The sequence below is a fragment of the Biomphalaria glabrata genome, chromosome 1 (assembly GCF_947242115.1).
Source record: "Biomphalaria glabrata chromosome 1, xgBioGlab47.1, whole genome shotgun sequence".
Classification (NCBI taxonomy): domain Eukaryota; kingdom Metazoa; phylum Mollusca; class Gastropoda; family Planorbidae; genus Biomphalaria; species Biomphalaria glabrata.
Window position 1 is genome coordinate 1,326,997 of NC_074711.1, and position 25,504 is coordinate 1,352,500.

General features: G+C 39.4%; 1 protein-coding gene across 5 annotated transcripts in view; it reads left to right on the plus strand.

The window, feature by feature from the left end:
* The window catches only part of LOC106050679 (repulsive guidance molecule A-like), an 81,769-nt gene extending 77,284 nt beyond the window's left edge, over positions 1–4,485 (plus strand). For all 5 annotated transcript variants that reach the window (XM_013205712.2, XM_056041863.1, XM_013205720.2 and 2 more), the window contains one exon: positions 180–4,485. In XM_013205712.2, coding sequence (XP_013061166.1) covers positions 180–923 — 744 coding nt within the window. In that variant the 3' untranslated portion in view covers positions 924–4,485. The remainder of the gene's footprint in view (positions 1–179) is intronic.
* The last annotated feature ends 21,019 nt before the right edge of the window (positions 4,486–25,504 follow it).

The following is a 25,504-nucleotide window of genomic DNA, read 5'->3' on the forward strand; positions in this document are numbered from 1 at the left end:
CTTTATCTGCTTTATGTGTGTGTGTGATTGTGTGTACTATTTGTCATTGGGGGAAAGATGAATTCACTTTCAAACAATTTTATATTATACTTAATGTTTCATCAATATTAGCTTTTTGTTTTAATAGTAATTTTTGTAATTTGTCAACCTTAAGATTGTTATGTTTTTTTTCTCCTCAGTTGACTGTTATTGTGAAAGGAAACCCAGAATGTACATCTAAAGACTTCCAAACCTATCTGGCTTTTACCAATTCATTACCTGGCACATTTGAAGATGGAAGAGTGGTGGTTGGGAAGTACAACAGCCTTGAACTGATTGAAGTTGACCCCGGGCGTCATGTTGAGATTCACATCCGCTACATTAAGACGACGGTTGTCATTCGTCAGATTGGACGTTACTTCACGTTTTCAATCAACATGCCAGAGAAACTGATCAGTCAGGGGATCAAGTCAGATGGCCTTGACCTCTGTGTCCGAGGCTGTCCCCAATCTGAGCTCATCAACTATAAAGAAGTCCTGGCAAAGCAAAAGTTCTGCAACATACTGGCCACCGAGCCTGCCCAAGCAGACGGCACTCTAGTGCAGCCAGTGTCAAGGCCTCAGATTCCAAGGTCTAAGGCTGAGGAGATTTGCAAGTCTGCCAAACTGGTGGGCTTCTTCTTTGAGTCGTGTGTATTTGACTTGGTGACAACTGGTGACCAGAACTTTGCTTCGGCTGCTGTCAGTGCTGTTCAGGATGCTGTCCATCTTCAGCCATCCTTGGCCAATAACATGTCCAACAGGACATCACTGGACACTTATGACCGTATGTATGGGACATATGACTGCAACAATTCAAGCTGCATTCAGTCCAACACACTACCTCATCATTACTTTTTCATTGTTCTCCTGTGTGTCTTGACACGCTTGCTGTGTACCAGGTGAGGTCCAGCACGTCTTATGTGTACAGATTTTTTTGGCATAATGAAATGTGTAAATGTGTACAAAGATATTATTTCAAGCAGCGAGGTGGACCTCTTTGAACTGAGCGTGTTGACCTTAAGGTGTTCTTTAAATAATGTGCCATTGGAATTTCAAGGAGGCTTTCCCAAGAGGAGTAAACTTCATGTTTAAAGACCCCATTTTTTTTAAGTGGATATTTTTATAAGCTACATCTTTTACAAATCCAAAAAATAATTTTAGTTAGTCTTTGTGTTTTTTAAGGTACAAAAATAAAACATAACGTTTTTTAAAATGACATATCGTTGGTCTGATTTGGCCAAGAAATCCACCGACAGTCCCAAATGACAGAATGGAGTCTCTAAATTGTGCCAGCAGTATGTGTGAGTACCTGGCACAGTGCCAGCGGTGTGTGTGCTGTTATGAGAGCTTATGAATGGACCTTGTCTGGAGTATAATGTATAAAAATGAAATTAACTTTTTTTTTGTCTGTGATGCAAAACAAATAATTATTATTGTGTTTAAATTGATTTGAAAATATATATATAGATATATATATATATTTCCCTTGTTTTAATGTTCCATTTTCGACATCCTTTGGTCGGCTGATGTAGACCTAATTGTTTGACTGAGGTCAACCATATTTGGTTATGATCATATTGGTCTAACTGTTGTTCATATATCTCCTCTCCCTATTTATATATATATATATATCCATGCACTACTGTACATGTTAATATGTGTTAATACATTTAAGACAAATGTTAACAGCCAAAATAAGTTACTTTTTGTACTGTTCAGTGACTTCCCTTTATTCAGTGTTTGTAAACACTGGTACAATGTTAAAAAACCCTGTTGAAAATGTAAAACGTACGACAAATCCTAGACCACAATTATAATCACCATTTGGATTTAATTTTCTCAAGTCATGTTCCTTCTGTAAGTCAAAACACTTGTTTGATGCTGGCCTTTCACTCATCAATTCCTTCCATCAGTTTCTTTGTGAAGATTCTTCTCCCCACAGCCTTGATCAAAGTTTTTGTTCTCCTCCAAGCATGGCTAAGCTGGTTAAGTCTTGTGAAGTTCAGCCTTCTTGCAAGTAGTGAACAGGATCATGCCACGTTTTTGCTCAAATCCACGTGAAACTAAGTGCTGAACTTCTACATTTGAGATTTAATTTTATTCCCAAGATGCACCTGAGACATTGGTTGTCTTAGTATAGTTGATATATAATACATTAGTTTGTTGAAGGAAAGAATTACTCAAAATCGTTTATGCCACTGGGATAAAGTTCTCATGAATTTGACTGTCATGTCATTGATGCCTTCAAAATACAGGTATCTCTAAAAAATCGAATTGACACATTAACAACTGTTACATCATTGGCATGGAACAATTCTATTATTAGAACTAATTTATTTTATCACTATGCAATGTGAAATGTTTCCTTTGAAAAAAATGTTTTATTTTTAGAACACTTCCAATGAAGCAACTGTTAGATTAACATTATAGTGTGGTTAGAAAGTAAGGTGAAAGGTGAAGGGTTAGGTTTAAAACTATAGAAAATTAAGGACCAAAGGAATAAATATAACAATAAAGATTGACTTAATGGCTAATTACAACTTAACACTCCCCACTTGGCTTACACAATTTTGTAAGTAGGGCCGCAACTGTGATCTTCATTTCAAAATGCTTCTTTCTTGGTTAGATTAAGAAGTATGATCATCTTAGGAAGTAGTGGATCATTGGTATGCTTCTTTCATTCTTTTGAGTTCCTCTTGATTCAGATTTGTTTCTTGCCTTTTTATGAAATCCATATTTTTGAACTGTTGATGTGTTATTTGTGTTATTCAAATCATTTTTAGAAATTTAGTTGTGATACAGCAGGTCAGAGTGACATTCTATGGGTTAGTAACACCAGTCAAAACTTTCTCAAGTGTAGCATTTGACTTCATTGGCCAAGTTATTGTTTATGCCTTGGACCCTGAAATATTGGTATTAAGTGAATTACCATGCAAAGCTAAATAAAACATTCATTCATTGAAATCTATAATGTAATGTCTGAAATGTATGAATTTCTTATTGTATATGTTATTGTAAAAACTAAATTTTTGTATGTAAAGTGCATTGTTAGATATGTGTTGAATAAGTCTACACTAGTAGAAAATAGGTTTGTTTTATTGTTAGCCTGCTCACTAGTTCCACAATTATTCTCTCAATAGCCCAATCAACAAAACATGCACACGTTTTTTTTTACACACTTTTATTGTCCTTACTTTCTGTTGAATAGTTGTGTGTTTACTGTAGCAATGATTTATTGAGCAGAGGGCCAGTATAAAACTTGTATTCATAGTATTCTAGTGTAGGAATGACTTGTACACGAGTGAATGGGTGCTTGCCAACTTTGAATCAATTTAACGCTGTGTGGGTGACTATGCTGATAATGTTAGGCAGCTGCTAGAATGATGGTTGTTTGTTAATAGTAACACTTCTCAATCCCTTCACAGAAATGTCAAAATGTCAAGATAGTTTCCCAAGTAATGCCACAATTCGTTTTAGGTTTATGTGATATAGACACTTTTTAAAAAAACTTTTACAATATATTCATAAATAACAAAATACAGGTAGCTTTTAATGGAACAAGTTTTTAACATTCAACTTTTTGTTTCGTTTCTTTATTGCTTCTGTTATCTTGTAGTGTTAAATGTGGATTAATGGAGATATCAGCCAACTTTTTGATTTTTTTTAGCCCATATGGGTTTTGTCATAATTGGCTGGGTAGTACATCACCATCACCTTAGTTTAAAACTATCACAATGACCTGACAGTGGTTATTTCTGGTGATAGTCTGATTAGCTTTGCCAGTTCTGAAGTGTGATCTATTTTTAGAATTTGTCACTATTTTGTTACAGATTGAAAAAAAAAAGTTCTTGTAAAACTCTGTGGTTTCATAATGCATCCCTGTCTGTTCCGACTACAGTTTTGCAGAATGAGGTCATTAAAGTCCACATTTTTTATGTCATCTGTCATCGCCTATTGTCAATTTACCCTCACTTCCTGTACATGTCATCTATTATCACCTAATGGAATCATTGTGATAGAAAATATTCATCTATAGATTTGTTCAAACACAAGTTTCTGCTTTTACTAGCTGCTGTGACATGTGTGTTTAGTGTGTTAGACTTGAAGGTGTGTAATATTTTAGTGTGTATGATGTTATCTGTGTTAGACTGGTGTGTGATGTTATGTGTGTTAGACTGGTGTGTAATGTGTTAGACTGGTGTGTAATGTGTTAAACTGGTGTGTAATGTGTTAGACTGGTGTGTAATGTGTTAGACTGATGTGTAATGTGTTAAACTGTGTGTGATGTGTTAGTAAACTGAGTGCTTGGATGAAGTCTGTGTCATGCAAGTTGATCACATGGTCTTCTTTCTTTTGTTTTGTTTTTCTTTTGGTTTTGTTTTTTTGAAAAATCCAGATTAATTTAAAATTCTTTTTATTTTGCAAAAGAATTGATATTAAAAAAAAAAGATTTGATTATATTTTACCCAAGTTTTTATGTCTTTTTTTTATTTATTGAATGTATTGTTTGTTTATATTTGCAATGTCCCTACATTCACATTTCCTTGCATAACAAAAAATGAAGACATCTGAAGAATGCCACAGTGCATTACAATGTACCTTGTTTGACTTGAATATAATTTCACAAAGCTTCTATCAACTCCTCTGTCAGTCTAGTGCAAATCTTGTAAAGTTATTTCTCCCACTTCACATTCTTGGATTAAGTTTAAACTTTGCATAATTACTTATTGTCCCTAGCAAATCATGAAGAAATAATTTTAAAAAAAAAAAAAATTTTAAAGTTCCTCTTTCAGACCTCGCGATCGCAAAGTCAGATGATGTTAAGGTCATCTGTTTCTGTGGCCAGTGGTTAATGATGGTGTAATGTGGCCAGCACAATGACCAACCACCTTTATTTTTCCCCAACTTATGTCAGGTTCCTCAGGTACCAATTAGAGCTAGGTGAACTCAGAGGTGAGCTAACGATCCCGTAATCACAAATTCTGGGATCCCTGCCTCGAAAACCAAGCACTTTACCGCTCCGCCACAATGCCTCCTTATTAATAAATTAGTGGTAATTAATTAATTTTGTCTGATTTAGAAAAGGGAAAATTCATCTTACAGCATTGAGAACTATGGATATACATGTGCAGTTCTTCCTCTTATAAAAGCCCATATATATATTTTTTTATGTACTTCACACATTATCCAGTCAGCACAAACTGAAACAAATCACTTGCCTGTTGTTATAAACTGAAGGTATTTAAGACAAGCCCAAAGATGAAACAGCCAGCTATGGAATCTTGCCATTAGAGCTTTTAAATCTAAAATTAAATTAATCATGCCGCTAACTACTCCATAGCTATTTAGTTTTTAGCTAGAAGCAAGTGAAATCCGGTTAGGCATCACATACTGTTAGTCTTAGTCAAATTACGTACCTGTTCCAAGAAATGTAACTCTCGTACACCGAACTTGATACCCTGCATCCCATTTGTGGCAGGTAAGATTAATAAGCACTATTAAGTATTCATGTAGACCGGCCCCAGGAAATGGTCAAGGAAAATGCCTATAACTAAAGGAAAGATTTGACACAATATTACAAACTTCAATAGTAACAGAAAATTATTTTTTTTAATAAAAAAAAATAATAAAAAGCTTATATAAGGGAAAGAACAGCACAATTACAGCCATATCTTTCAGTGTTGCAAGATTTATGTCCCTTTTTCTATATCAAAAAAAAAATTTAATTACCACTTCTGAATGGATTTTTTTTTAATTGATTCATGCTTTGTTAGGGACAATGAATAATTGTGCAAAGTTTCAACTTGATCCGAGAACGGGAAGTGGGAGAAATTACGGTGACAGACGGACAGACAGACAGACAGAGTGAGTTGATAGAAGCTTTGTAACAATGCACAATTACGCGTGGTCCTACTCACTACTGCATCACATAATTTTAGACCAAAAGCCATAATTTTAGTTAGTGCAAAAAAAACTTAATCAGTACACATTAACGTAGAACTTTGTTACGATTGAAGGGAAATAATTCAGTTATTGACGATTGTGCTCTGTGCACAGACCACTGTATCGCAACAAAGCGAAGACAACCCAAGCTCTTGTCTGCAGTAAGTGAGGATATGTGTGGGCTTCACCTACACTGTACAGAAAGAACCGACACAATGTTTATTTTCTTATTTCAATAGTTGGCACCATTTTGTGTTGTAGATTTTGTTTTTAATCAATAGTGCGTCATGGGCTTGAAGGAGAAAAACAGCTTAGTTAACAAGAAACAGATCTAACTAAACAAAAATTGTGTGTATAGATGTCAGTTTATTGCTGGGGTGTTGGTGCACACCAAAGGCGCCGGATGAATTTCCCCCAGGCGAAAGAGCGCCATATGCTAGCACCGGAGACTGCTCACTGTAAACACTGCAGCCTGCAGCTCAGGGGCGGGTGTGGAAGTAATGAAAGGAAGGGGTGTCTTATCTCCAGTAAATCTGCCTAATTGTGCTCATTTTCTCTTAGACTCGCACACACCGCCTCACCCCCGTCCTACTTATTTTATCGCCTGATTTTTTTTCTCTTCTCTTCAGTTTCTTTTCAATGTTTTGATGTTCTTTGTATAGGGTCACGTGATAGACTCTTGGAAGTCTCAGGTCACGTGATAGACTCTTGGAAGTCTCAGGTCACGTGATAGACTGATGGAAGTCTCAGTTAATGTGATAGACTCATGGAGGTCTCAGGTCATGTGATAGACTTTTGGAAGCTTCAGGTCATGTGATAGACTCTTGGAAGTCTCAGGTCATGTGATAGACTCATGGAAGCTTCAGGTCATGTGATAGACTCATGGAAGTCTCAGGTCATGTGATAGACTCATGGAAGCTTCAGGTCATGTGATAGACTCTTGTAAATTTCAGTTCATGTGATAGACTCTTGGAAGTCTCAGGTCTTGTGATAGACTCTTGGAAGGCTCAGGTCATGTGATAGACTCTTGGAAGTCTCAGGTCATGTGATAGACTCTTGGAAGTCTTAGGTCATGTGATAGACTCTTGGAAGGCTCAGGTCATGCAATAGACTCTTGGAAGGCTCAGGTCATGTGATAGACTCATGGAATCTTCAGGTCATGTGCTAGACTTATGGAATCTTCAGATCATATGCTAGATTCATAGAAGCTTCAGGTCATGTGCCAGACTCATAGAAGCTTCAAGTCATGTGATATCTCAGAGAAATTTCCGTTTTGTGATAAAGTAAAAAAAAAAAAAAAAAAGGAACGCTCCCCTTTCAGGAGTTTGCGATCAATAGGGCAGGTCATCTGTTTCTTTGGCCAATGGTTAACGAGCAGGGTGTCATGTGGCCAGCACAACGACCGGTATGTACCGGCACCTTTTTCAATGTGGGGAATTTTCATTTTACTTTTCTTGTAGTTTACCGTTTATTATTAATTTATTAGTAGTTAAAGGTTCGTCGACCCATCACTGAGTACCGGCACCTATTGTTTTCACACAAAAAAGCACTGATAAATATATGTATATATGTTGGGGAATTTTTGACGGAAAAAAGGGGGAGGGTCAGGCTACTTACCCTTTAACATCGTGCACCTTTCCCACAATCCCTTTCTTTTTTACCCACAATTTCTTTGTGGTCACGTGACAAGGTCACCACTGGTAAAAAGGTCAGCAAGGCTGCTTAATTTTAAGGTTCAACTGGTACAATGTCCCTTGGCCAGCGCCACCAGGCGCGACATCAAATGTCCATGCCACCTACACCCCTCACCCCCATCTCACGTCAGGCGTGGCTTGAGCACAGTTTACGAAAATGTCTTAGTTTGGCAGGAGGGGGGGGGTCGTATCATTAGGCTAGCTCTAGGACACATCGTCTGCCGAAACTGGAAGAGAGAAAAAAAAAAAATACTGTTGATTGCGATGTCGATGAAAACTGTAGTGAAAACAGATATCTCGTGTCCATAAATTCTGTTCGTAAATTTTTTTTCTACTGTTCATTTATTCGACCACTTCGGATGTTCCTTCAGAGTTGAAGATAGTTTACTTCCTAGTCCAAACCTGCCGCAGGACGACGGGGGATGGGAGCGGGCAGGATTTGAACCCTCGACCATCGATAAATCCGAACGACAGTCCAGCGCGCAAACCGCAAGACCAGGCAGCCATCCGACCAGGCAGCCATCCTTGCCAAGTAAGACTAGTATGAATTCATATACTGGACAGCTGTGGTCGTGTGGTATGCGCTTTGGACTGTCATCTCGGTGTTCCCGGGTTTCAAACCATGTCCACCGCCATCTCCCCCACCCCAGCCGTCTTGCAGGAAGCAATGGCTAGGATGTAAAAATCTTCATTTCTGAAACAAATAAAAAAAAAAGTGGAGAATCTATTCATAAGACTGTTCTTCAATCCCTAAATTTGTTATATTCTTTGTCGTCGCGCTGTGAAAACAAGTTGCTGAGGAAAAGAGAACAACGCTGGCAGAAGAAAAACGCCAGAGAAGAAAAGCAAGGCAAACGACACTAGCTCCATCTGGAATAACCTGCCCAGTATGCGGCCGAACATTCCGGGCTCACATAGGTCTCACCAGCCACATGAGGAAGCATAAAACCCCAGTGCAAACCCCTCAGCCCCCTGGATGACAAAGTGGTCATCATCGAACCACGATGGACGAACTATATATATATATATATATATTTGGTTAACTCTCTCTCTCCGTAAGTATTTACCACATTCTGGTGGAATCAACGCTGGTATCGTCAGTTAGGATAGAAAGAGTTAAGGCAGTCACAGTCACAGCACACCTACGGCTCAAGTCAAGCCCAAGGGACAGATGGTGGTGATGATGATGGTCTCAAGTCTTAATCCAAGTGAGATGGAGCAAAGGGAATAGATCGTCTCCCAAGACACAAAACAGCTTCGAGTCCTTGCTACCGTCCTGGTTAATGTCTTTGCATTTGTTATTAACTCTTTCTCTCCGTAATTATTTACCACACTCTGGTGGAATCGACGCTGGTATCGTCAGTTAGGAGAGAACGAGTTAAGATCTCTGGATACAATGAAACGGTTGAATCTAAGTGTACTGTAGTCACGTGATGCGCTGAGTTTAATCAAACTCTCCCTTGCTTCCTTCTAAAGCCAGACTCGTTCAATTCATGGACCACATACGTTTTAATTTACTGGCCAGTTGTGTCAGCATGTTTACAAAGATTATATCAACTCACTCTGTCTGTCTGGTAAAAAGTTTGTACACTTTATTTCTCCCACATCCAACCTCGGATCAAGCTGACAACATGAGAATCTTTTTTTTTTAATTAATCAATTAGTTAATTAAATATTGGTAATTAATTTTTTTTGTTTGGTATCTCGAACAAGGGAAAGAATTGTACTTGACTGAAGTGGTGGTATAAGCTGAATTAGTCCCCTTTATAGGTCGCCGCTTTAAATTGAAACAAACAATACATAGCTATACAATCTTCTCTAGTCAAAAGTACTTCACTAGACGTGCTTAGAATCAGTGGCGTCACTAGGATGGGTGTCACCCGGTGCAGACCGCACCCCCCGCACCTGCCTAGTGACGCCACTGCTTAGAATGTCGGCTTGAGGAAAATTGAGGCATGAGTTCGAATCCAGGTCGTTCCCCCCCCCCCCCCTTTCTCCTTTTTTTTTCAAAATGATTGCGGTCAAATACACCCAGATAACCCTTACTATCTCACCCCCCCCCCCGATCATAGCGTATTGGAAAAGCTAAAACCATATAATAGCGCTAAAAAAAAAACAATGGGTAAAAATATTATCAATCGCACAGATTTATTGTTGTTGGTCTAGATCTAACACAAATTTAATTACGGGACTGATCCAACCCAATTGACACAACTACACTTCGTATAAGCTTTGTTTGTTTGTTTTTTAAGTATTTTTTTTTCTTTTTATAGCGCATCTTTAATGCTATAATATCTTTTTGTGGACTTGAGGAGGAGGAGGGGAGGCATCTGGGAGAAGGTTTCCGGGCTGCCTTTTAAGCAACCACACCTTCGCCTTAGCCGGGACTCGAACTCATGGCCCTTTTGATAGGTATATAACTTGTTTCTACCACTCGGCCACAAATCCCCTTTCTCTTCAGTATACGGTTAGCAGAGCAACGGGGTGTCCCTGGTATCACATCTAGGTCTAGGCAACGAGTGATAAATGCAAACATTACATCGTCTTTGCGACGACATGGCGCTGTTATTAAAGCGATCTTTGGAGGGGGGGGGGAGAAACGATATCGCTGCAATGGAGTGGCGTTAAGGGTGCCAGGAAATTTGTCAAAAAAATTGTCACTTCAGCAGAGCCATGTCACACTCTGAAAGACACGCAGGCAAACAACCTGCCCCCCCCCTTAGATGACAAATATATCCCCCATGAGTGCCAAATGACATCCCTATCTCGAGAACAGCTCTAGAGTGTCATGAAGGAATCGGGTAAAGATTATATCATAGCATTCCTTTCGTAGCCAGTAGTTTTCATGTCACAAGTTCTCGTATCTGTGAGACATCTGTCAAAATTTTAACTTGAACGAAAAAACAATTCGTGCCATAGATAAACCTCAAAGACTGTTATCTCAAACGTAGCATTGCAATCACCGAGGCAATGTGCTACTCTACAAGCAATTGGTTCAGCAAACCTTCATATCGAAACTTGAAGGAACCGATTCAAGTCGTTCGATACATCCGAGCTATAACATTATGAAACCCTTGACCTTATGCTATATAATAATAATAATAATAATAATAATAATAATGATAATAACAGTGGAAACTTTTAAAAGGGACTACGATGAATTTTCTCTTTAGCGAAACTCGACCCTGGCAGCGCCAGAGAATGACTACTCGTTCATTTCTAACATAATAATAATAATAATAATAATAATAATAATAATAAGACGCCTTCAAGGCCCTTAACATTCCTAGGAACATCTTCGTTGCCTGTCAGAGGGCGGTACTGCTGCAGACCTGCCACATCACCAGAAAATTCCTCGGTGGAAACTGTTAAAGGGACTACGATGAATTTTGTTTCTCTTTAGCGAAACTCGACCCTGGCAGCGCCAGAGAATGACTACTCGTTCATTTCTAACATAATAATAATATCAACCGAAGGGATAATAACAACTGACCTCACAGACACCTTCAAGGCCCTTAACATTCCTAGGAACATCTTCGTTGCCTGTCAGAGGGCGGTACTGCTGCAGACCTGCCACATCACCAGAAAATTCCTCGGTGGAAACTGTTAAAGGGACTACGATGAATTTTGAATGACTACTCGTTTATTTCTAACATAATAATAATCTTTATTGTCCGTATGGAAATTTGTCTTACAATTTGTGCATTACACCAAACAAAAAACATTATTTATAACTATAAGAAACCAAAGTGTACATTCACACCATACCCATTCGTGATTTGCGTGTGACAAAGTTTATACCACATTGTTCTTATTTAATGATTCGATTGCCAGGGGAACAAAAGAGTGTTTGTGTCTGTTTTCCTTTTTGCTATCGGTGTCTTGTATCTCTTTTGTGATGGTAAAATCACAAAATCCTGAGATGCAGTGGTAGTATAGGCAACCAAAGTTTTCCAACAAGAGCCATCTGTAACAGAGTATCAAGAGACAAGCCGCCACGCCCCTTCCAATTTATGCAGAGACAATAGACACACAGAGATACTGGCCAAAGATGGAAGAATGAACAAACAAATGAAAATCCCTCTCTACCCACAATAAATGATGAAAATAATAGAGTGTAGAATAAATGAAAAATTGGACCAGCTCACATCCCAATGACAAGAAAAAGGACGCCTATTATAAGCAATCTCGACATGACCAATGCATAATTTTTTTGACTCAGAGCCGGACACAACAGAATGAGACAACATATGTTCCGGAAGCTTAAAGTCGGAACGAGCGAAACCTGCTCTTGAGGAGCATCACCAGAGAATGCTGACCATGTCATTCAAAGCTTCATACTATATAATGAGGCCCGAACAAGACTCTGGCCCTAAAACTCTACTATAGAACAAAAACTATACGGAGAACTGGTGATCTGGTGGGAAGCGTGGTCGAGAGGCTAAGTAAACATGAACTTGGCTTGTCTTGGCTACCTAGAAGGGGGCTCGAGGTTCGACACCCGACTCGGGCAGAGTTGTGTTTACTGAGCGCCTAAAGGCAGCACGGGAAAACCAACTCCTAGATACCCTCCCCCCACTGGTCCACAAAGCGCTCTGAGCATGCTCAGCATATATAGCGCTATATAAAAGCTATAATAATAATAATAATAATAATCTGGAAACCACTGCGCGAGTCATCTCAGATATAGGATTACTGATCTGAACTCTGAACTCTCCGACATGTAAAATGAGAACAAAGAATAAGACACTCACGAATATGTGTGGCCGTGTGATATATCGTTTCGATAGTCCAGGGTTCGAACCCTGCTCGCCGCCGCCCTGCGGGAGTTTTGGGCTAGGATGGATTTAATCTTCAATTCTAAAGAAACATCAGAAACACGTCAAACAAAACATAGCCTGCTGGACAGGGATAGTACGGGCCACGAAGCCTTCAGGAGCTACAAATTAAGTTGTCCTACCTGTTCTCTTTCTTGTCTGTGTCTGTCCGGGAAGAACCCTGTACTAGGAGGAACTATCAAGAACCACAAAAGAACACTACAAAAAAGAAGACAGGTATACGTTTTTAAGGTTTTGCCGATATTATCATATTATATTATTATATTATTATATTATTATATTATCATATTATATTATTAGGCCGACTGACACTTGATATCACATAATAGGAGATGCGAGACCGAAGATTAATGAGGAGTGCAGTATTTCCCGTGGCTACGCAGCCCCATCTGTGACCTACATATTTTGCCACATCCAGTGCAAGCATAACCATTGTCCGCCGGTGGTCGATTAAGATTTTCTTTTCGACGTCTGCGTCTGTCCTCGGGTGCGGATTTTCTTTGGGTCTCAAATGCGAGAGTATATTAATCTTATTATTATTACTTTGTTGATATTGATAAGTATTCAGTGAACTGATGATTGGGAAGATATAGTTCAATGTGAACCTGGTTTATCTGATGTTATTGAATGATTAGCTGATTGATTGTTTTCTTAAGGGGCCAATCTCTCATTCAAGTTTTCAAGGAAGAAACATTTTCCTTTTGTTTCGTATGTTTATTAAATTTGCAGTTAAGTGTACAATATGAAACGCTGCTTTGTAAATGATGTTTTAAATTATGTTCGACTTATATGCATATTAAATTCATTCTTTCACATTAAAAACAAAAGTAAACATTTTATTTAAAATGTAAGAAATATATATGACAGAACACACTAAATTTAGTAATATACATATTTTTAAACATTTTTTAAAGAAACTGTTGGACTTTACTAGTAAATAAAGACATCGACCTTCAAAACTTCGGAAGTCAGGCATTTCGTGTGAGATGTAAGCCCATGTGGATTGTATGGCTTAAAATGTATGCGGACTTTCATGAGACTAGGGCAGGAAAAAGGACAAGCAAATGAAAGCAAGAACTATGAACAATTTCTGAACAAAGCTTTTGCATTTGTTGTTATGATACCATAAAATTCGTTGTTGTTGTTTTGCAATGTATTTTTTTGGATAATAAAGTGAAAAAAAAAAAAAAAACAACTAAAATATAGAAAAAAAAAAAAGTAAAGATTCCGCATTTTTATGAAAGAAAAAAATGCTTGCATTCTTTAAAAATTTAATGATTCACTTTCGCTTTCAGAACTTTGAAAGGTCTAAAAATATGATTTCCGATTTTCTATATATCTTTTCTAGTTTATGTGATCTAAACGAGCCGCGGGGATAGACAGACCACACAAACCTAGTAGCTGCTATTCCGCTTTCGGGGGCGGCTAAAAACATTCTAAACCATGTGATAAAATAAATTCGTACAAATACTCCTTCTTCCCTAGTGCCATTAGAACATGGAATGGTTTGCCTGAATCTGCCAGGAAATCCAATCATTTAGCAGAGTTTGTCTCTAATTAACATGCATGACTAGGTTAACATACAGAAAAGAAAATATGATGCGCTTGGAACTCATCCAATATATTTTAAAGCAGTGGTTCTCAACCTTTTTTGTTCCGCGACTCCCTAATATAATTTCCAACTGGGCGGCGGCCACAACAGATACTTTTACTAATAATAAAATTTAAAAAAAAAAGGGGGGTTATTATTCAGACTTGCATTAATTTACTTTTCTATTGCCTATTCACAACATAAATGTTGCATACTTAAGTGACAATTTGATAAATATGGTGAAGTATGGATAACAATCTTTGATACAGTGAACCACATTGTTACAGAAATAGTGTTTCGACAGTATTTACAAACACGCCAACTGTAGTGCGAAGGTTTGAGCTTGTGTCTGTTCCACCAGATCAGGAATTCAGTAGCACAACGAATGTCATCTTCTGCAATCATCACGTCTGCTTCTGAATTGGAACTTAATAACTAACAAGCTGGAAAACTTTTGTTCTTGGAAATGGAAGAGGAAGGCGCAACACAATCTCAACAGAATGGGATATTGTCACAGTCTCAGTTGACATTGCCTGATCTTATGTTCACGTCATGTTAAGAGTTTAAAAGACACGTGGAATTCCTGATGTAGAAAACAGGAAGTAGAATGAATAAAGTTAGACTTGGAGTTCAGTCAAGTCAGTCAGTCAAGTTCAGTCGAGTGTCATCCTCTGTACGAGTCAGTTATATAGTATTACCTTTTTAATCGAGTTAAGTTAACTCTTAAGAAGTATCTTTTAGGCAGTTGATGCCAGTGGTCTTTTTTAGATACGTATTTATAGTTGTTAATCTGTATTATTCTGCACAGTGTTACCCGCTGAGATGCGGACGTGATTTGTAATATACTCTGGAGAGTTTAACGTTTTGGATATTTTTTTGATACCGCTGTTATGCGGATAGGATTGTTTATTATTCCTTGACTTGTAGCACTAACAAGGAGTGCAGTATTATTATGTTGTAAAATAAACTTTATATTTGTCTGCTGAAACGGACTTAAGTCAGTTTGTAGTGTATATAATTGTCACGTGTTAAAAGTGCTCCAGGAAGCACGAACCCAGCATTCCACGACATTCGCATTCTTCAACATTACGCCATTTAACGTCATTTACAGATGTGAACTAGTTTGAATACCTAGTACGGTTCAAATCTGCTGGTTACACGTTAAAATGGACAAATGAAACTTTCAATGATGAACAGACAAAAAATCCAGGGGCATTAGGCGACCCCCAAGAGGTCGCGAGCCACAGGTTGAGAACCCCTGTTTTAAAGGAACATCTGTAACTTTTAAGATATGAGAGCTCAGGATGCTATAAAAATATTCTTTAAATCAGGGGCGTAGCTAGAAATTTTCCATCGGGGGGGGGGGGGCTTGACCTCTTTGGGGGCCCTTGCATTTTGCGTAATATTTAATTTTTAATGTAAAAACACTCATTTGGGGGCCCCTCTCGAGTGGGGGCCCGGGGGGATTTTCAAAATCTCCCCATACCCTAGCTACGCCACTGCTTTAAATATGAAAAATAACCATCCAAGAGTGGTCGTGTTGTTATATTTAAATAGCTGATAGAACTACACCCCAATCTATGCACACCTCATTTCTAATAGACTACACTTGCTTGAACTGTCCGATATAACAATCTCTGAATCATAGACATAAATAAATATAGACTGGAAAAAGGAAGTAACTTCATGTAACTTGAAAACATGTATATCTATTGTATTCGGATTTCCGAATTATGAAAAGTTGCATGATCTTCATTCTTAGAGATTAAACAAAGCTACACTGCCTCCTTATTTACAACATATATAGGTGTGTATCAAAGTTAAAAAAGCACTTTTATACTGCTCATAAATGCTTTATAATAAAGTACACAAAATTGCAAGTCACAAATTTTCGTTTCATAAAACTCTTTAATTGGCCAGTCTATATTTATTTATGTCTATGCTCTGAATTCAATGAGTTGTTGACGATTTTCAGACAACGCCATGTTCTATCTAAAGTTCCTAAACGGTGTGTCTTCGTAAGTGGATAATGTCTCCTGACCAGTACAATGTGTGTACGGGAAGAGAGGTGGGGGGTCATCTCTAAAGGTCACTCGATACAACGTCCCTATTTTAATTTGCGGGGACTCCACTTGGGGTTCAGCACCACATGGGGTCAGCTCAGTTTTCAGACTTATGCCCCCCCCCCCCACACACACCCGCCCCCATTCAAAACCGGCCGCTACTCGAAAGGTCAGTAATGACCATCAAGGAGTGTCCTGTACTTCTTGATACGCCTGATGCTTCCCCCATTCCGGGAATGTTTTTTCTCCACCTCCCCCCCCCCTCTCCTTTCCCCCACGCACCTGACCATACCGTTACACTCACAGTCTGGTTCGACAAATAAGGCAGGGAGGGGGGGAGGGATGATACAAACCAGAAAAAGAGGAGAGATGAGAGGGGGAAAAAAAAGGGGGGGGGTAGCGTAACCGGAGCCCTCCTCGGCAGTCAAACAACATCTGTGTCAACAAATGGAGGGCCCCGGGGCCCTGGCAGACATGTCCAGGGGTTAGAATGTAAAATAAACGTTCTTCTAGAGAAGAGATAGATTTAGTTCACCCCCCCCCCCATCTACCCGCCTCATTTTTTTTCTCCCTCTCTTTCATTTCACACCTCGCCCCTCCACGACCCTCCCACCTTTCTCAAGAGGATGTTTTACACTCCTCCCCCCTCCCATTTCCTCTCACCACCCCGCTCCTTTCCAAGCTGAAAGAGCTCGGGTATAAACATGGCTTAGCGCGAGAGGCTGACGGCGCGGCCCCAGCAGACGATCAGCCTCGTTTTGTCACAGCACGCGGACAGGCGATACACTGCTCTCTCCTTGATCCTATCTTTAGCAAAGATTCTGTTCCAAACTTTTGATACACTTTGCGATCAGTTTGATCTGGAATTATCTGACCCACAATGTGTGTGTGTGTGTGTCAGAAGACTGAGTATGTCTCATTAAACAATAATTTTATAATTTCCATGTTTTAACTCTTTCGCTCCGTAATTATTTTTCCACGTTTCGAAGGAATTCTTCATTTTGCTCATTACTATTTCACTACCCTGTTATGATTAAGCTTCAATAACTTTGCTGTTTGTTATCAGAAAATGTTGTTTTTTTTTGGTATAGAATTAAAGGGGAGTGCATGATCTTTTTTATATAACACAAAGTCATATTTATAAAATTAAACATTAATTTAATTTAATGAAGTTAAATAAACGATGGTACCGTCGATTAGGAGGGAGAGAGTTAAAAAGAAGCTTATATTTGGTTTTTGGAGTCTTAACTAGAGTTCCAAGCTTCAGTGTTGAAACATATGAATAATCATGAATTGAGTTATAATCAATTTATTTTACTTTAATCTTGAACAGCACCTTTTGAGGTTAGCAGTGGTGTCAAGCAGGGATGTGTGCTCACACCTACTCTGTTTGGCATATTCTTCTTCTCCTGTCTACTGCATTATGCGTACAGCAACATCAACGAAGGTGTGTTTCTACATTCAAGATCCTCTGGAAAACTATTTAATGTATCAAGGCTGCGGGCAAAAACCAAGGTTAGGAAGCTACTTATCAGGGAACTCCTGTATGCTGGTGATGCAGCTATTGTGGATGATTCTGATATTCCGCTTCAGTCCCTGGTTGACCAACTATCTGCTGTTTGCCAGAAGTTCGGCTTAAATATTAGTCAAAGCAAGACCAATATACTAGTCCAGAACACTAATACTGCACCTCAAGTAAACATTAATGGTCAACCACTAGAAATTGTGGATCACTTTTGCTATATCGGCTCCATCATATCCAACAACACTCTACTGGATAAAGACATAAACAACAGGATAGCCAAGGCAATGGCCACCATGTCACGGTTGCAGAAAAGAGTGTGGGACAACATATTGCTGACTAACAATACTAAAGCCCTAGTCTACCGGACCTGTGTGTTGAGCACCTTTCTGTACGGAAGTGAAACATGGTCAACCTACTCATGGCAGGAAAAAAAGCTGAATGTCTTCCACCTCCGATGCCTAAGGCGGATCTTTAAAATAAGGTGGCAAGATAGGATAACCAATGAGGAGGTGCTACGAAGAGCAGGGTGCCAGGACATCCGCTCTGTTATCAGCAGCAGACACCTTGGCTGGCTTGACCACGTTCGTAGAATGCCAGTAGGTCGACTTCCACAAGACATTCTGTATGGCGATCTAATAGAAGGCAGGAGAGCAGCCGGTCGCCCATTTTTACAGTATACGGATGTATGCAAACGCGACATGAAGCTCTTCAAAATCGACACTAGCAGCTGGGAAAAAGTATCACTGGATAGATCCACATGGAGAGAGAGTATAAAGGAAGAGTCACAGATTGCAGATGCCATAGACTACAGATGCAGAAAGAAGGGTAAAAAATGCAACGGCGCCTGGTGATTCCATATGCCCAACCTGCGACCTTCAGCTGTGTATCAAGGATTGGCCTCTTTAGTCACACAAGAAGTTGCAAAGGGAAAAAAATCGTCTCTCGAGACGTAAAATGCCACAGACAGACAATTTTGAGCATGTCGAGAAAGAAATGACTCGTTTTAGTACTTCAACTGTTATAATGAGCAGTACATTTGTATTATACCTTCTACGCATTACTGGCCCCACGATGACCTGCTAACTGCTGTCCAAAAAAATGCAAGCTAAACCTTTAAAGCCAAATCATAAGGTCTTTGGAGCTCGCCATTATCTTTTTACGAGAAACAGTACCAGAAACAAGCAAAATTTAAAAAAAAAATGTTAAAAAAAGGTTGTGCGATGAGAAGAACTCCACATTTACACCCATGTATCTCAATGCTGTAAGTAATTATCAATAATTAGTTTAATAATTGGTTATATGTTTATCGATTCACGTTCTGTTAGGAACAATGTGCTAAATTTCAGCTTGATCCGAGAATGGGAAGTGTGAGAACTAACGTGTTCAAGATTTGTACCAGAATGAGTTGACTTACATATTTATTAAGTACATTATCTCAAGCCATAATGTTGAATGTCAAAATGCATGGCCCCTAAAGAGACCAAGCCCCCCCCCCCTCCGGGCATCCCTTATCACTTAGAATTAGCGTGGGACTATGAAAGTGCGGGGCCCACTGCGGTCTCTTGGGTTGCAGTGGCCTAGGGCTAGGGCCGGCCCTGCAAAATAGCATCGTATGCTACGCCGCGGGTCGACTAGTTCTTTAGAGAAACATTATAACTGCACAGATTCAGCAGTTTGAAATGGTTTGTAATGTTTTGAATACTAGAGGTCTTGTTGATCTAGTTTTGCACACAGTGAGAGAGAACTAAACTAACAATAACTGATAACAGATTCCGCAACACGATTTGAAGACCATTCTAATGCTGGGCTTGAAGCAAAGAAGACACGCCTTCGTGTACGCTTGATTAGGGTGTCTGAATCAATGTATTCAATCTGGGATACACTGCAATTAGGAATTCGCCTCAATTTTTCAGTTCGGAAGTGACCCGTACGCCTCAAGGCGCCACTGCCACTCAAAAACTCAGACACCTCTGGTTGCCCCAAAGCTTACAACGAATTCGGCGCGACTCCACCCGAGAAGACAAGCCGTTAAACTAGCCGTTTCAAGCATCAATCGAACGGGAAAAACAAATGAGCTAAGTCGATTTCAGGTCACGTCTGCAGTTCGTCTAGCGCGAGAGAGATGTCCCTAAAGACAGTCTCGCGCTCGGTGTGCGAGCGTGTGTGTGTGTATATACTGAGTGGTGGGGGGGGGGATGGGGAAGAGATACTTTTTGGGGTATTCCCGATCATTTGTTTCCTAAATTCTGTTGCTTTAAGCCAACGGAACTTTATTTGCTTGTACAATCCTTTTAGTTTGATGACTTAACTTTTATAGATTGGTGTCAGGGGAGACAAATCGCAGCAAAGGGCAAGTTTTTTTGTGTTTTTTTTTTTAATTTTATATATCGGACAGAAATAAAAGCAACTAATTATTTGTTTATTTCAACAAACATCCGGGGAATTGCCGCAAACCAACGATTGAAATGAACCACACTTCAAACAGTAGCTATATTTAGAAAGTAAAATCATTCCATCCAGTAGATCAGGGGTTCTCAACCTGTGGGTTGCGACCCCTTTGGGGGTCGATTGACGATTTGCCAGGGGTCGCTATGACCATCGAAAATATGGATTTTTGTTGCCTATTCTTCTATTGGTGTGTGTGGGGGGGGGGGGGGGGGTCGCGGCATAGTGAGGGATTGTAAAAAAGGGTCGCCGAGCATAAAAGGTTGAGAACCGCTGCAATAGATGTACAAAGTCGCCATTATATTGGATCAGAAAACGTTGACATTTCAACAAGAGCCCAAAACAATATACTAGAAGGGAGGACCGAACGGATGCCGGATAGAAGGGGCGCCGAAACACTACACAAAATGATTAATTATCAAATATTTCTGTCAATACGCTCGTTAACTTCATTGACATTAGATCAGGGCCGGCCTTAGGTATCAGCAAACTAGGCATCGCCTAAGGCCTCCAATAGGTGGGGGCTTCGCACAGGACTAAAAAAAAATATTTAGAGACAAATTTGCGAAACTTGGATCAGATGTCAAACACAGTACAGCACCATGACTCCATGTTTACTAATCTAACTCTGTCTCTAGTACGGAAATTGCTAATTATGAATTTCAGTTATTCGTAAATTTAGGTATAGACGGGCAGGTTTTTAATTAAATTGCGCAATTTTATTTTTTCTCTGTTTCTGTTTAAATTTTTTTTTTTCATTTCATTTAGGACCACCAATTCACTTCGCCTAGGGCCTCCAATCATCTAAGGCCGGCCCTGATTATATGTGAAGTTTGTATTGCTTACTGGTAATTTTTCACGTGCAAATATGAATTACGTACACTATTGGGAGATTACATGCCTTGCCGCCCCAGGCGCCTGCCACCCTCGGTACGCCACAGAGAGGCAGGTACTCTATGTGATAAGCTTGAAAACTATTACTGTGTAACAGAATTACGTACGATTCCATCTCAGTGCAAACGTTAATTAATACAAGCCTATAATTAGAAACACAAATTCAAGGGGCATAACAAATTAACCTATTGTTTTTTTTTTTTTTTTTTATAAAATAATTAAAATTGACAGAGGCGAAGCTTGGAATCTGTGCCACTAGGTGCGCCCCCCCCCCCCAAAATCATTCCAAAAAAAAAACTTTTGCTAAATTATGTCTTATGTTTATTCTTTTCGTTGACACATAATACAAGGGAACAGAATGAACTTCAGACCACTGTCAGAAACGAAAAAAAAACATGGCTGTATGGCCGCATCACAAAATCCTCAAGCGAAAGAGATTCTCGACTGATCATGTGTGGTGCCCCAACAATCCAGCAGACGAAGTGAGAGATGAAGATAATCAAACAAACAAAAAACTTTTCAATTATTGACTGGTACAAAAGTAAACAGTACGCATCGGAAACTCAAAAGTAGATTGATAGGTTCCAAAGTTTCCCTGAAGCACACACATTTCAAAACAGACTGAAACACACACACACACACACATTTCAAAACAGACTGAAGCACACACATTTCAAAACAGACTGAATGAAGCACACACATTTCAAAACAGACTGAATGAAGCACACACATTTCAAAACAGACTGAATGAAGCACACACATTTCAAAACAGACTGAATGAAGCACACACATTTCAAAACAGACTGAATGAAGCACACACATTTCAAAACAGACTGAATGAAGCACACACATTTCAAAACAGACTGAATGAAGCACACACATTTCAAAACAGACTGAATGAAGCACACACATTTCAAAACAGACTGAATGAAGCACACACATTTCAAAACAGACTGAATGAAGCACACACATTTCAAAACAGACTGAATGAAGCACACACATTTCAAAACAGACTGAATGAAGCACACACATTTCAAAACAGACTGAATGAAGCACACACATTTCAAAACAGACTGAATGAAGCACACACATTTCAAAACAGACTGAATGAAGCACACACATTTCAAAACAGACTGAATGAAGCACACACATTTCAAAACAGACTGAATGAAGCACACACATTTCAAAACAGACTGAATGAAGCACACACATTTCAAAACAGACTGAATGAAGCACACACATTTCAAAACAGACTGAAGCACACACACACACATTTCAAAATAGACTGAAGCACACACATTTCAAAACAGACTGAAGCACTCACCTTTCAAATGCAGCTATTTTGTTCCGCCTATAGTAGTCTATAGCCAATACACACACACACACACACACCAGCAAATCAATCAATCAGAAAGACACGTAATGGCTACAGTATAAGCAAATACAAAACTAATTAGTTGAAGAAGAAGGAAATCTAGATCTGTAAAATGTTTCGTACTAAATTCGCTAGTGCCTTTAGAGTTGAAGATCGTCTGCCTAGTTCAGACCGGACGACGGGGGATGGTAGCGGGCAAGATATGAACCCGGGACCATCGAAACGACCAAACGACAGATCGGAGCGCATACCGCACGACTAGGCAGCTATCAATTCTAGCAGCATTCTAGCTCTGTTCGCTAGATCAAAGTCACAAGTAGATATGCATAGAGCACAGCTATTAATGTGTGACATCGAATATTTATCTCTTCAACAATGAAAATCAAATATGGTCCTTCTAGACTTGAATGAAGTCAAAAAAACAATTTTATGAACCAAAAAACTCTATGCATACTTGACTAATACTATAAAGTTATATTTTTTTTTGGTCTCGAAAATCGCTATCAGTGTGACCTAAAAAATGTCCATATTCAAAAATCAACTCGCCTTTGTCACCACTTATCAGCCCTAGCATTAAAAGTGGGAAAATCTCAACCAATTTTTTTTCTCTCTACGTGACTTCAGGGGAGAAAATATCAACAATCAACAGTGTATGTTGTGAAAGATAAAGCCGGTTAGCTCCCCCTTAATCTGACCTTATTAACAATACCAAGTGTGAAACGCACCGTGTACGCCCGCTATGAACTGTTCGCGTCTGAAACACGGCCAGGGCTTCTCAAGTTTTCAATCCCACAAGAAATGACCAAAGAACATTCATAAAGGTTGTAGATCAACAATGAAGGCTAATCACAGAGCGTTCACTTTTAAATTTTTTTATTTCTGCTCGAATTCTAGGAAGAAATGTCTTCGTTTGGGATGGCACACTGTGTCGCGTGGCTAATGATGTGTTACAATGTATATGGGAAGCGTGGTCGAGAGGCTAAGGGGGCTCGAGGTTCGACACCCGACTCGGGCAGAGTTGCGTTTACTGAGCGCCTAAAGGCAGCACGGAAAAAAAAATTCCTAGATACCCCCTCCCTCTCCCCCCCCCCCCAACTGGTTCGCAAATGAGATTGGACCAAAAGCGCTCTGAGCATGCTATAAGTATGAAAGTAGCGCTATATAAAAGCTATAATAGTGTGTACCCTATTATAATAAACACAAATCCAAACCTTTAATTGGCAAGGTATCATACTTAAATAAAGTTTCATCAAATTGAATATCATGTCCTCTGCATTATCATATGTTAATGTGACGCCTAAAGCCAAAAGATTTGGAAGTTCCTTCAGAAAATAATATTATCATGTCCCAACTCAAACCTTCCGCAGGACGCTTGGGGATGACAACTGAAGGGCTGAAAATTTTTTCACCACCGCGATGACAGTCCAAAGCGCGAACCCCCTACTATAGATTTTCATCTTTGGCAATATATATATATACCAGCTTATGGTGTACTCGGTGTACAGAATAAATTCAGCTTTGACCACCTAGGTTGTTTTTTAAAGTTCTAGGATGATTTTTGTTCTATTTCTAACACGTCTCATCCTTAATCCGTGCCTGGAGTTTCGTCGTAGGGGTGTTCTGACAGTTCGCGTAATCAAATCAACCCACACTTTTCTCTCGGTCAGCAGCTGTTCTTAGCAGGAGATCAAGAGAGTGGCCGGCCCAGTCTTTTGCGTTGTCCAGCCAGCTTTTCTTTGGACGACCCTTTTCTTCGTGCTTCCTCCACTGTAAGTTGAAGGATGACTTCTGGCCGTGAGTCATGTCGTACAGTATGACCAAACCAGCTCAGTTTTCGTTTCTTCACAGTATTGAGGAGTTCTTCCTTTTTTTGCCAGCCAGAGTGTTGACTTGTAAAAGTACGAACTCATATGTTTTGTCTGGTAATGTTAGCACCGCAGAATCAAATCTTCTACCTCTTCCGGTTGTAGCTCTTTTATTTCAGACGATACGAAAGTTCAGTTTAGCTTATCCCCATTATGACATCATTAGCGTTCTTGATTTATTCACAAAACACGTTCCGTGTTACATTGGAATGGAAGAGTTCTTCTATAAGTTTGTCCCAGCATAAGGTACAAGAAATGTGTTGTTTTTTAAAACTTCCAATCGCCATCAGCTGGTGATGTTCAGCCATTCACACTGCCAGTGATGTTGGTAATGTTTAGTCCTTTGCACAGCTAGTGGTGTTGTCGATGTTCAACCCTTTACACAGCTGGTGATGTTAGTGATGTTTAGCCCTTTACACAGCTGGTGGTGTTAGTGATGTTTAGCCCTTTACACAGCTGGTGGTGTTGGTGATGTTCGGCCCTTTACACAGCCAGTGATGTTGGTAATGTTTAGTCCTTTACGCAGATAGTGGTGTTGTTGATGTTCAACCCTTTACACAGCTGGTGGTTGTGGTGATTTTCAGCCCTGTACACAGCTGATGGTGTTGCTGATGTTCAGCTCTTTACACAGCTAGTGGCTTACAGCGTGAGAGTCGTCGTTCTAGGTTTATGGTACTTTCTTTTTATGCGTAGGGCACTTTAGATTTCACTTTCACGTCTGCTCCTTTCAAAAGCCTGAAAGAAACAAAAAGGAGGAGGGGGGGTGCAGGATTGGGGCAAAAAAAAAAAATTTTTCCTACAGAGCTAGTCTTTTTTTTTTCTCTCTATTTTTTTTTTTTTAACAAAAGGCAATCTCAGAAGCAACTTAGGGACTCAACACCACAGATATCATAAGACTACCTGGCATATGGAGATTTCAATGTTGCAGATAACTTGAGCTCTATGCCAGATAAAACCCCAACACACGTCCAAATTAACTTGAGAAAACACGTGGTCGCCGCTGCCGAATGACACCTTTATGCCAATATATGACATTTATGTGTCAGATAAATGACAACGGAACGAACCGTCTGAACTGCATTCTTGAAATGAAAAAAAACTTTTTAAAAAAAATTTACTAGCAAACTAAGAAAAATAGTCTTCTTTGCAAGGGCAATCATCGATCTCATGAAATTTTACAATGTCAAGGTTATTACTGTTTGCTAATGTGTCATGTGTATGCTTAGACTGGTACCATTATTAGCATTATAT